At 34.7% G+C, this 13,812-nt stretch overlaps 1 protein-coding gene across 6 annotated transcripts in view; it reads right to left on the bottom strand.

Annotated features, from left to right (window-relative positions):
- LOC125249974 (CD48 antigen-like) overlaps positions 1–13,812 on the bottom strand; it is a 104,983-nt gene that overhangs the window by 34,966 nt on the left and 56,205 nt on the right. Inside the window, exons 1-6 of one of the 6 annotated variants that reach the window (XM_048162242.1) lie at positions 13,133–13,353; positions 9,959–10,267; positions 8,465–8,731; positions 8,217–8,315; positions 7,559–7,599; positions 2,392–5,122 (exon numbers count right to left, since the gene is read on the bottom strand). The exons of 3 other annotated variants lie outside the window; for them this stretch is intronic. In XM_048162242.1, the coding sequence (XP_048018199.1) occupies positions 4,955–5,122; positions 7,559–7,599; positions 8,217–8,315; positions 8,465–8,731; positions 9,959–10,267; positions 13,133–13,184 (936 nt within the window). In that variant the 5' untranslated portion in view covers positions 13,185–13,353 and the 3' untranslated portion in view covers positions 2,392–4,954. Of the gene's footprint in view, positions 1–2,391; positions 5,123–7,558; positions 7,600–8,216; positions 8,316–8,464; positions 8,732–9,958; positions 10,268–13,132; positions 13,413–13,812 lie in introns of those variants that run through there. 2 more of the 6 variants (XM_048162244.1, XM_048162237.1) reach the window with 2 other exon arrangements.

Genomic DNA, 13,812 nt, shown 5'->3' with positions numbered 1-13,812 from the left:
GTTTCACAACTACAAAGAGCCACGACATTTTGTCTTTTATTTTGAACAGTACATTTACATTTATGCATTTGGCACAAGCTTTTATCCAAAGTGACTTACATTGCGATGGCACTGAAGGTATTCTGTACATTCTGTCAGATCATGAATTCCCTGTGAATCAAACCTATGACCTTTAGCGTTCTAGCCTATAGTCAGGAATGATGTCTATCTATTTTATAAAAAGTGAAATATTTTCATGAGTTCACACATACAAATAATTAGATTTAATAGTTAGATAGAGTTAAGTAGATAGAGTAAAAGAGTATGCGTATTTGGCATTCTGTCTGGGGCTCCGATAATTTCAGCATACAAGACTGACATATGTATCGAGGATAGATCATCTCATGTGGTCAGACACAGTGTTTTTACATTTGGTCAGATACACTGTTCTTGTATTTTCAGATTACATTGTTTTCATTCTGATGCTTCAAAGCAGCTGATCTCAGTTAATTTTCAAAATTTTGTTTGTTTTCACCCTTTTCCACCTGTATTTAACACTGACATTGTAAACTGAATCACCAAAAATCGCATTTTAACCAGGTGGAAACAGAGCCATACTGTAGTAGGGCTGGAACAATAGATTATCAATTTGCAATACAATGAATCTGGAACGATTCTGATATTTTCCGAATGTATCGTGATTCTCTCTCGAATCGATTCTGAGCTTAGTTTTTAACAGCAGATGGCACTATACGTACTTTTGAATCACCCGTAATGTTACTCTGCTTGATTCCAGTTCCTCTACACACACAACTTAAACCTAAAATAATCATTCATAAAGTTTAAAAAGGTTGAAGTGAATTACAAGGGTGTTTGCAGTGAGCTGTGTTTACATTAATCTTGCGTCATAAAAGCATTCTGAGCCAAGATGCAAGTATTTTTAACCACTTACATGACTCGGTTATGCATTACTGTGGTTAAAAATTGGCCTAGAGAACCATCTGCTGTTTAAACTAAGATCAGAATTGTTTTGAGAGAGATAATATCAAGATTGATCCAGATTATATATGGCAAATAGAGAATCAATGTATTTTCCCTCCCTATACTTTAGTAGTCCTTAAATATGTCTCCATCTGGTGGCCAATTACAGCCATTTTTTTTTTTCATATTGAATTAAGCAATACTGTAATATAAACATTTAACAGCAGATTTTATGAAGAAAAAATACATTATCCATAATGATGTAAAGAAAATTCACCAATCAGAGAATTGAAAACCTTTGTCGAAAGAGTTGCCTTCACCTCTTACACACATTTTGACAGATCTGCAGTAATGTTCATCAAATAGTACTGTTTTCCCCAACAGCAAGCTTCAATAAGTTTGTACTCAGCAAAGTTCACAGACTTTCTACCTCTACATTGTAATAGTGTGTACTTTAACAAATTTTTATTTGTTGAAGCATTGCAAAATTATTAGTGAATTCAACAGCATGGCATCTTTTCACTAACTGATTTTTCCTGAACACAACATCCTTCCTTAACAAAGCTTAATACACACACAGCAAAATCCCCAGAGTTAAATCAACTCTGCTCAGAGAACATATGGTCCCTCTCTACATAGAGTTAAAATAACACTGAAGCAGAGTTAAAGTTAATGAGTTAATATGCTGTTTGTGGAGTTGTTTAATCAGATCCTAAGAGATTTAATGTCTTTTCTCTTCAGTTGATTTCATCTAAGACTGTGGCTGGAAGTCATTTGTAGTGTTTCTCTTCGGTGATTCTGCTTGTTAACAGCAGGTGTTCATCACTAATGCTCAATCATAACTTAATTAATCACTTAATTATCTCACTAACTTTAACTCTGCTTCAATGTTACTTTAACACTATATAGAGAGGGACCATATGTAATCTGAGCAGAGTTGATTTAACTCTGGGGATTTTGCACAGACCTCAGGACATTTAGAAGATGTAATATGACTACTGATGGATACTTTAAAAAAACATGGCCACCAGATCACCTTCACCAAACTTTGCAAAAATCAGCTTCAAACCATGCTGGCAAAAAAAAAAAAAAATGATCCATTAAATAAATTATTCAGCAGGAGCCCCTGCAGCACAAAAATGATTTGATTTACAATTTTTTTTTCTAAGAGTAATATGACAGTTTGTTCTGTGTAGCATTTCTGCAATCCAGTATTATACCATATTATAATTTCTACAAAAATATTAAATTATTAATTGATTACAACATTATTTAAGTGTTTAGTTTAGTTGGTTTTAGTTTCAGCTCTACAAAACATTTTACATTTGGTTTAAAACAATAGTTCACACAAATAAACAGTTTTAAAGGTTAGAAGGCTACACATTTTGTAGAAATAAATTCTAAAAATGAAAAGGGCCTTAAATACTTTAGATAAGCATTAGTTTTAAGTTGCAAATAATATTTTCGCATTCCTTTCAAATTGTCCTATGATGTGATTCATGATCCATGTATGATCATTGTAGGGGAGTGATTTCACTGAAAGTCTGACTTTCAGTAAAGATTAAAGATGGACTTTGCTGTAGTGCAGCTGCTGTGCAGCCAAAATTATGTACCAGTTATCAATGTAAAGCTGCTTTGACACAATCTGCATTGTAAAAAGCGCTATATTAATCAGGGGTACTCAACAGGCGGCCCGTCAGCATTACATTTGTGGCCCGCATCATGCTACATATATAAATGTAGTTTTATTATAATTTGCGTTCAAAATTAGCGTGAATATTACTTCGTTTTTTTACACGTACACTAGGGTAGGCATACAGTGCGCGTGACGCTGTAATCATCAGCAGAGAACCCGTATAGTGTACGCGCGCAGCACAGTTTTTCTAACCGCAAAGAACAATATAAACTGAAGGCACATAGTTTTTGCACTAATTTAGTTTGTCCACAAGGTGTCAGCACTGAAACGGGCTGTTGTTTCAGTCTGAAAAGAAACGGAGAAGACAGAACAAGAGTAATAAAAAACACAATTGCCGACCGTGTTGAAGAGCGCTCGTTTGAGGGGATTAAAAGATACCAGCAACTCTAATTTTAAACAAGTACAAAGGCAGTTTATTGTAACTATTTGAGCGAAAAAGACTAGACAAGCATGATTCTCTCTAGTGCGCATGTGTCGAGCACTTGTGTTCGTGAACGCCATCAAAGGCTCGAGACTGTGCGCGCAAGTAAAAAACAAAGTAACCTTATTTTTCCATGATGAAATGCAGTTGACATTCCTCAAACCTTGCAGTGTGTAAGTTGCCGAGCAGCATGAAAAACAAACCTTTTATTCTTAATGTCAATGTGTTATATAAACAGAAGCAGAGAGCGCAACTATTACAGATCTGTCATCACATCATTGAGCTCACTGAGAATATCTTATTTATCATGTTTACGATGTTGGTTATATGAGATTGTGATTGGACATTAAAAAAAATAAAAAAGATTAAAAAAAAATGTGGGTAATAATAATACAAATAATAAAACATTTATTCTCTGAGTATAAATGGGTGCTATAAAAAGTGTTAAAAAAGTGCAATGCAGTATAAAAAGACTATAAAAAAGTGCAATGTTTTCGTCAGACGGACAAACTCTCATCAGCCAGTGAACAACAGCCAGACCTTAAATTTCTTGTGAAAACAATGCAGACATTTCAAATGAATAAGGATTTCTTTTCATCAGTTCTTGTTTTTCTTTATGCATTTGTACATTAAAAATACAGCAAGACAAGCTATTAATCCTTTTTTTAAATGCCATTTATCATGTTAAGTGACACTTTAAAAAGGACACCATACTATTAAGACTTAGCTAATAAACTGCACTTTTAGTAAATAAACAGTAAAACTACAATATTGTCTTAAGTAGGCCTAAAAAAAAGTCTTACGATCCAAGTTATAATTTGTGGCCCTTCGCGTTTCATTTGGTTAAAATGCGGTCCTCTTGGCCTCTGAACTTGAGTACCCCTATATAAATAAAGGTGACTTGACTTGACTTGACTGTAAAAACCACAGAGACATGTCTATTAGGAGTGGGAGAAAAAAAACCCAATGCATTGCGATTCTCTCTCCGACAATTCTGGATCGATTCTGAATATTTCAACAACAGTAAAGATGATATAGAGAAAAATAACTCGCAGCTCTTCAATGTAAAACATTCATACTCTTAAATACTGAAAGTAGTATTTGTTTTTTGCTTGTAACATTTTGTTGTTCCTCTTTATTATTTAGGATACTTTTATGTTTTGAAGCTGTTTATATATTTAAAAATCTTAACATACAATTTTATTAATTTAATTTTGACTTGTAATTATTTAAAAAGTACTTGATTATGTAATAAAATAAAATTAAAGATTAAAAAACTAATTAATAATAATAATAATAATAAAAGTAGATCAAGAATTGTTTGGGAATCAGATCATGACTCTCAGAATCAGAATCAGAATCGGATCGGATTGCGAGGTGCCTAAAGATTCCCACCCTTAATGTCTATTGGATTGCTTATCATCCATACTGATTCAGATGATTGGAGTGACTAATTTTACTGGATTTGCATATAGCTTGTCTGGCTTTATACCAGTTTAAATTGAAATGCATAATCATTAAATATAACATGGGAAGTGCGATCAATATTATATCTGCAGTTTTATACTACTGATTTTCATGTGGGGCAAACTGGGGTTAGTTGCCACATGGATTACTTCAGTTAAGGTTATATTTATATTATATGTACAACAAAATGTACAAATTCAGAATAAAATTAAGACAGTTTGGATTTGAATATTTGAAATCAATACTACTAAACCAATGTATATCTTAATTGGACAACAGCCTTGGCTGAATTTCAGAATAGCATACTGTTCTTATACCATATAAAGATATGGCACGATTAGTAGCCTATGCCATTTTGAGATCAGCTCTTGTGAAACTTCCCCAATGCGACAAACAGCCAGACATTCATTTTATGCTTCATCAGATGAAATGGCTGGTGGTTTTGGTTCTTTGCACACCGCTGAATAAATTGTATGGCCTGTTTCGATGGGGACTGCGGGTTTTTTGTGTTGTCCTACTGTGCAGTAGATTGTCTTGGATAGGTTATCTCCCTTTTCCTCTTGTGTGTGTTCTTGAACCTTATGAAATACATATAAAAAGTCTGCTTAGGTGAAGAATTACTGAACTAAAAAAAGACAATTAATTAAAAATATTCACTAACCTACAGTTTATAGAACAAGCATTTCATAAAAGACTTTCATAATTATTCTCACCCGTTCTGGAACATCATATGTATGACCATCACTCTTGGTTTTATGTATTTTTTTAAATTTATTTTACTGTATTTTTTATGCACTTTACTATATATTTTTTTATTAACAACTATTTTCACCATGAAACTGCATGGTGAAAATAGTTGTGCCATAAAGTAAATTTTAATTAATTCAGATTAAATTAGAATTCAGGAATAGAAATGTCAAAGTTTTACTGAGAGTGTTATTTATAAAAAAAGCACCAATAATCTTTTTATTATTATTATCATTATAGTGACACTTTATTTTAGGGTCTTTTAACTAGTTGCTTACTAGCATGCATACAGGGCCGTTTCTAGCCTTTTTGGCACCCTAGGCAAGATCCCTATTGACCCCCCCCCCCCCCACACACACACATACACACACCACAATATGTTACGTTATCAGCTATTATTATTCAGTAATAAGTATTATTATTCAGTAATACACTGTTCCCTCTTTTCAATAAAACAACTGTGCACATCCATTTTCAAAGGAAGTAACTGGTAAACAACTACAAGGACTTAAAACAAATTGACCTTGACATATGTTTACTATTTTCAGTAGCTTTAAAAGTGGACACGCCTAGACTTAATTGGTGCAAAAGTGTCAATAATGTCAGCATAGGACATCTGCCTGGAAACATCCCTGTTTATGCTCATACAATCAGACATGGCATTGCCACATTTTAAACCCTTTTGAAACTATTCTATATAGCTAAAGCTGTAAACACTTACAGTTAGGACTGGGGCTTGCCTCTGATTCTTCTCTTCCTACAGTAGCATCTGCCTTGTGATTCTCTAAATATTTGTTGAGTGCACGTATCATCATGCACCATTAATATAAAACTCCAGCATAAACAAACAGATTCTCATAATCTACACGCCCAAATCACAATGCCTGTCTGTCTGTGACTTCAACTGCACTATTACAGCATAAAGAAATGCATTTATTTGATATTATATGCTATAATATCCCAGCTAACAATTTTTGGTTCCCAAAACGTTCCCAGAAGATTCTAACGTACCCTGTTCGTTAGCCAGCAAAATTTTCTTTATGTAAATAACGTTCCCTTTAGGTTACAAAAAAATACAAATAAATAACCAATAGAGAACGTTCCCATAACGTTCTTATTTGGTTCCCCCCAAAAATAACCAAACGGGAACCATATTGAAACGTTAGGGGAACGTGTTTACTGGGATTCTGCTGCGTGACTTATCTGTCCTATGCGATGTCACGTTTTGCTCGTGATGATGGAGCGACTAATTTGTAGTAGGACAGAACAATTAACCAATTAGTAACATACCTGTATATTTCGCTTTCTTTTTCTCATCCTCATTTTTATTTTTATGATACTGAGCCCCTGATTGTTTTGACCTTTTCATGATGATGAAACTAAAACACTTAATCCAGGTAAGCACAAATGACGACGTTCCTTGCCGCCTTCTTCATCTCATTTCTTTATTCTCTTCCTAACAGCAGCGGCCACTATCACCAGGAGACTTATCACTCAGATAATATGCAAGCAATCATATTGCCTCGAAATGGCAAAAGTACGAAATAATAATAAGGGTAATAATATATATTTTTATTTTTTATTTTATTAGTGTTTATACTCTACTCACTGGCGCCCCCCAGCTGTTTGCGCCCTAGGCGACCGCCTAGTTTGCCTATGCCTAGAAACGGCACTGCATGTATATTACTATATATTACTACTATAATATTGGCTGTTTATTAGTACTTATTAAGCACATATTAATGTCTTATTCTGCATGACCATATTCTGCATCCCTTAATCCTACCAAATACATAAATTTAACAACTAACTAATAAGCAGTAAATTAGGAGTTTATTGAGGGGAAAGTAGTTAAAGGATTAGTTTATTTCTTTTCGACTGAAGAAAGAAAGACATGAACATCTTGGGTGACACGGGGGTGAGTAAATTATCAGGAAATTTTAATTTGAAAGTGAACTAATCCTTGAATATGTGTTCCCTACACTAAAGTGTTACCACTATTATTATTTATAATTTAAATGTGCCTAAACACTTTCTGCTATGCACAGCCAAATATTGAAATATATGAAATATGGACATAGTATATGTTCTGTTTGGGAACCACTAATTTATCTGTAAATGGAAAACAAACCATTAAGACAAACAAATAACCAAATATTGCAGAAAGGATTTTTTTTTTTTCTAACATGAATAAAAAGAACTAGACAGCATGAAAGTATATCCATGATATGTGGGAGCATATTGATGAATAGTAATTTGAAGCTTACCTCAACTTGAGCATAGACTGTATTATCAGCCTCTTGAGCACCTATGAGATTTAGAATACAGTATATCAACAATGACATGTATAAAATTGAGAAATCATTAATTTATTCAAAAAAACTAGCTAATTTTAGCTAATTATATTTAGCATACAGTTTATTAAAAGCACAGAAGAGATTTCTATAATGATTGTTAATTCCAAACTGTTCTAAACTGATTCTCTGTATCTTGACTGTATAGAAAAATGTTTCCTCGTTTACTCAGTGTAAACAACATGTGTAGTGTAAACAATTTCAGTGGTAAATGAAGATAATTATTACATAAGTCTGCAGTAGTAATCCTTTGTATTGCATTTAATCTTCTTTTGCTACACTGAATATTCTTGAATTATCGTTTGCTATTCCTTCTTTTTTGGCACCAGCAAAAAATAAATTTCTGTCTTCATCCTAGGTATGCGCAAAACACTATGACATTTAAACCTGAACAGGTTGTTTTCAGGCCAATAAGGGATCTAAAAATTAGCTATGAACTGGAAAAACTATATTTAAATGTGTTGATCAATAAAAATAAAAAAAAAGTTTTTAAAGGTGTGAGCCCACCTTTTTTGATTAAATTGATGAATAGAGATCAGTTTTTCTATGAATGAGGCAACATATACTGTACCTTTTTTATTCTTGCAGTAGAGAATTATTGCAATTGCCAAAAAAAGACACACTCCCATCAAAATATAAGGCCAAATCTGGAAAGGTGGCTTAGTCTGGTCTTCCTCGGGGAAAAAGAAACACATCATTAGGAACTACAGATTTAGTAAACCAAAATAAGATATTTGATTTGACAGATGTTCTTTTGCACAAAGTGTTGTTTGGTGTGTGTGTGTGTGTGTGTGTGTGTGTATGTGTTTGGCCAGATACCTTCATTATCAACACAGATCTGTTTAATCTCTATTCTGTCTTTTTTGCTGCTAACTGGGTTGCTATGGTTACAGATGATGGATTCCTCACTGCAGTACAGGATGAGAGTGTAGTTCTTATGTGATGTCACTTCCTCTGGAGAGCAGCTGTTGTTCTGATAGCTGGAGTGAATCATGAGGTCATGAGCTCTGCATGTGAAGTTCACAGTACAGGAGTCACTGCTGGACCAGTTTGAGTTTACAGTCAGGACAGGAGCCTCCACAGCGTCTGAAACACACATTTGTTTTTTAACAGTATCATACATTCTCACTGTGTTGTAAGCTGTCATATTCTAATAGCTGTTTACAGAATGTACTGAACATGACTGGGCATGATTGAAACTGTGTACTGAAACTTTACAGATCATGGAGTGGCAGGTAAATGTTGAATAAAACATTAATATATTTAACACATTTGTATTTTATTTGAAAGATATAAACCTCATAGAAGTGTCCTAGTGAGGTATCTTTGAAACTCTCAAAAAGAGGCAGTACACAAGGCAGCTCTAAAGAAGTGCAATATCACAATGGTTCCAAACTATAGTTGTGTAGTTTATGGATTAGCCTTGAATCTTGTTACCCGAGATTCCCTACCATTTATCAACATTATAGACCAGATAAATTCCTATTGATGGTGTACTTATTTATAATACATTTGGAGGTGAGAAAATATTTAAATATTCCTCAAGTTTTGCCTGCTCGATCTCCCTTGGCTTTGAATCCTGATTTTCCAACTCTGGAGTACTGGTCTGTTGGAGTGGAGCTCCAAGGGTTTGTCTGATTTTTTGATGACTGGTGAATCCTTAAAGTCATTTGAACAAATTAGAATTGAGTATAACATTTTCCCTACAGATTTTTTTCAAATACCTTCAAAATTTGGCACTTCACAAAGTGGCACTTTTTTTTTTTTTTTTTAAGGCAGAACAGTTTCCGCTTAAACTTATTAGAACTGGAAGAATTCATTATTTCAGCTAACTCTTCAGCTAAAGTTTTATGTCTTTTTGGTGTATTCTGATTTTTCAGTTTATGATTCTCTGAAGCTGTTGTGGGAACGGGATCTGGGGGTCTAATTCAGTTCGGCAGATCAGTAGGATTTACTTTACCTCTGTTTGCCTCCATAGCATGTTTCCTAGTTTCTCAAATCAAATTTTTTCAATTTATATTGGTCCTGTAATCGCATTCAGCTGTAATGGAAAGGTATTCATTTTGTTCTGCCATGTTTCTCAACATTTTATGCAGTAAGAGATGTATACTTATTTTGTATGTAGGTTTGTTTATTGATGTGTTTATTGTGTCTGGATTTTCTGAAAATCATTAAAAAAATAGAAGCTTTGAAAATAAAAATAAAATATATAAACATTTGATTTCACTTCTTGTACTGTAATTTTGCACATGATTTAAGGCTGAACATGAGTGAGTGTTATGATCTGAACACGCCAAGCAAAATCACACTCACCTATAACAGATACTCTGAATGTAAGAATAATTTTTTCTGATTCTCCAATTGCTTTTGCTGTATAGAGTCCACTGTCTGTCTTCTGCATGTTCTTCAGTGTGAGAGAGAAGGTTTCATCATTGAAATCCAATCTGTCCTTGTAGGAAGAGTGAGGTCTTACTGTTTTAGATTCATGTATACATCTAACTATATTCTCAGATTTATCATTTGTCCAGAATAAATCATCAAACTCTGGTAGTTCTTGTGTCTGTATATCCAGATGAACAGAATCTCCAGTCTGCACAAACACAGGGATCTCAGCACTGAACCCTGAGGAGAGAGAAAACTGTTTTGTTGTTGTGGTAATTTCACATATCAGAGGCCTGTTGCATGAAGCTAGTTGAACAAACTCTTTTCAGAGTAGGTTTGGAGCTGACAAATCCATATCCAACCTTGTTTAGATCAGGCTCAAAGGGTTCTCTGTCAACTTAGGTTTAATGCATAGTTTGCGATTTAACTCTGGAGCGTGCACACCTGAAAGGGTGACACGTGCAGCAAACACACAGAACCAATTGGCCGCGCAAGTCCTGAAAAGTGCCAAAGCATTTTGATTGCCCCCAGGTGGCTGGATGCAGTATAGGTCATAAATCCCACCCTCTCCATGTATTCCAATGGGACGTTAGACAAACTAAACAATTAAATTACACTTCAAATTTTTTTTTCAAAGACAATTTCTGTAATTTTAGGCAGTTTTTTATCACGCTGGTGTTAGTTCAAGTGTTTGTTCTTTAAAAAGTTTGGGTTTAGTTAGTTATTTGATTCTATAAAAACGGGGATGAGACGTCATGATTGACAGCCGAGATTGACAGTTTCTCTGAGTGAAGTAGTCAATGAGGTGCCAACGGACTTTTTTCTGGATCTTTGCGAGGTGATTGGAGCTTTTGACTTTAATTTCTACATTTCCATAACTGTTTATTTCACACCAACATAATGAGTTGTTCTGTATTTGGGCGGGACATTGATATTGTGGCTCCACTTCGTGCTCACTACTGCCAAAGTCCCTTTAAGACAAGTCATTTCACTCGGCGGCCATCTTTGAAACACCTCTCGGGCATCCTGGGCATCATGCAGCTCCTATCTCTTTGAATGGGGAAACATAAAATTCTCCAAAGCTGTTTGCCAAGCTTTCGATTAAATTTCATATTTGAAATCACCAATGAAATCTGACAACAACTGTCTCATAATTTTTTTTCCAAATGCTCGAATCATGACAAAAAAAAAAAAAAAAAAAAAAAAAACCTGTATTTTTTTTATGCTGGATCAAGCTAATGCACATGTGCAGACCTAAATGTGCATCTCTTGTGCCTCATTTCGGAGGCGCGCGTCTGACTGTTTCTATAGAAACCGGTGGTTCTAACGGCCGCTGCAGTGACGTTTTTTTAACCCCTACACCCTTCATCCCTTCGAAGCTCTCACTCCAGAGGGTATAACCCTTTGAAGGGATTAGGGCATAGGGATGAGCCCTTCCGAATTGAACGCAGGGTAAATTTTAGGTTTCAGAAGGGTGCTTGCAAGCGCCCCCTTTATGGCCACTATGCGCCCTTAATGCGCACTTCAGCTGAACCCGCAAGTCTGCAAAATACGCAGAGGACTTTTACCCGGCAGTCAAAGTGGCATTATGTCACAAAAGTGCGGACTCAGAGGAAGACCATGACCGTTTAGGGTTCCATTTGGGATTCAGCCATACAGGTCACATAACTCACAGCTGATTGGTCAAGTTTGGTGTGTGATCTCTAACCCAGAATAAACCCTGTTCTGGAGCAGGTTTGCGTTGTAGCATAAGTTACCATAACAATGAAAGCCGCTAAAAACATTCACCTTCATGAGCCCGAAAAACCAGGGCTTGCTCAAACTAATCTTGAACTTACTTGGGTAGAAACTGAAACTGACTTTGTACAACAGGCCACTGGAGGCATTTTTTTCATTTTACAAATGACTTGTTTAATTGACTAACTATATATAAATAACTTTATATATAGAGCACTTTCATATTTCAACCTTTGCATTATGTTTTCATTCACTTAGAGCTACAGTATGTTACACACTACATGAAAGGTAATTTCCAAAAATCCATAACAGAGGCACTTTACTCTTTGTTAACATTAAAAATACAGCTGTTTATAGTTTGTTGATGTTACTTCACAAGAGTTGTTAACAAATACAACTCTTGATTTTAATAATGTATTAGTAAATGTTGAAATTAACATTAACAAAGATTAATAAATGCTGTAGAAGTGCAGCTCATTATTAGTTCATAACTGATTCTAACTAATGATAACTAATGAACCTTATTGTAAAGTTTTACCAAACAATAATCAAGAGAGCCCATTGTTTAGTGACTGTGTTCATCTGTTATTTAAAAAGTAATTCCTTGGGCTCCAATAGTGACGTAGTTGGTTTGGTAGAGCTGACCACCTACGTTTGTCAGTATTGAAAACCACAATAATATAGTATAAAATTGTGAATATAACTGTTTGGATTATAGGTTGTCCTATCACTGTTATAAGGAGACTGATATGATATAGAAGAAATTCCCCATTTGATACAATGAGATACATGTCTGTGCAGCCATGCTATGAAATACATGCTTTGATGTTACTTTAATGGTGAGTTTGGTGATCAGAACTGCCAAATATTTTGTGACCATCACACACCTACACAACACTCTTCACAACTATGATTTATACTATAAAAAATACAAAGAGTACAAATAGAGATTTACACAGCTGTTTCAGTAACTTTTAGTGGTAAAAATTTACAAAGGAACAGAAAAAATTAATTGTGATCATAACATTTGCAAAAAAAAAAAAAAAAATTATAGTGACTAGCAAAAGCACTGAGACAGATATTAACACCAACATACACTTATTTCTATATTATGGTGAATATTTTGATGATAAACCAAAAAAACTGAATGAGTACATAAAGATACAAAGTTTTAGGATAACATTTAAAGTACCACTAAAGAACCATTTCAAAATTTAAATGATATTATAAATGACAGACTCTATAGAGAACATGCCACAAAATGCTCAGTGAAATCTGAACCATGTCGTGGGCAGTCATCACCATCAAAATAACCATAAACCAAAAATAATTTATAATCATTTGGTTGTATATTGAACATGTATTTACCTGTTTTGAAGGCAAGCAGAAGAAGTATTAAGAGTGTGTGAATTACTGCCATTATCACAAATTAAAAAAACTAGGAAACAGAATGCAAAATCACTGAAGCTGTGCTGACTTCCAAGTAGAAAATGGAAGTTCAACTGCCACACAGACAACAAGGAAAACCCAGTTCCTGTTTGACATCAGAGGTTTTACATTTTAGACATAAATTAAATATGCAAGCAATGATGAAAGAGCCCTCACACCCGGGCTCACCGCCACTCATTGGCCTTAGGAAAACAGTGAACAGTGAGCGACATGCATGTAAGTGAGTAAATACAGGAGAATTATAGCCAAGTCATTTCAAAGTTCCAGACTTCCTGCTGCCAACAGGTGGCACTTTGACTTGTAACTGAATATTGCCATGTAGATGTCTTCAAGTCAGAACTCTAATAAAAGACATAAATTTTGGGGCAGATCAGACATTGTATGTCCGAGTTACAACAACTTTCTGTTTCATGGCGTTAAACACACTTAGCCAAGTGTTGCATGATTTACCGTTTCTAGTTGTTTGGCACTTCGTGGCATATTTCTGAGAGTGAATTGCAGTGCAAAGCATGCCATTTCCTGTTACCCACAGGTGGTGCTATGAATGTAGATGTCTTCAGGCCAGGACTCTAATAAAACATGTGAAGTTTAAGGGAGAT

Source organism: Megalobrama amblycephala, linkage group LG17 (assembly GCF_018812025.1).
Source record: "Megalobrama amblycephala isolate DHTTF-2021 linkage group LG17, ASM1881202v1, whole genome shotgun sequence".
NCBI lineage: Eukaryota > Metazoa > Chordata > Actinopteri > Cypriniformes > Xenocyprididae > Megalobrama > Megalobrama amblycephala.
Note: the sequence above shows the minus strand (reverse complement) of the source record. Positions and strands in the feature narration are given on the sequence as shown.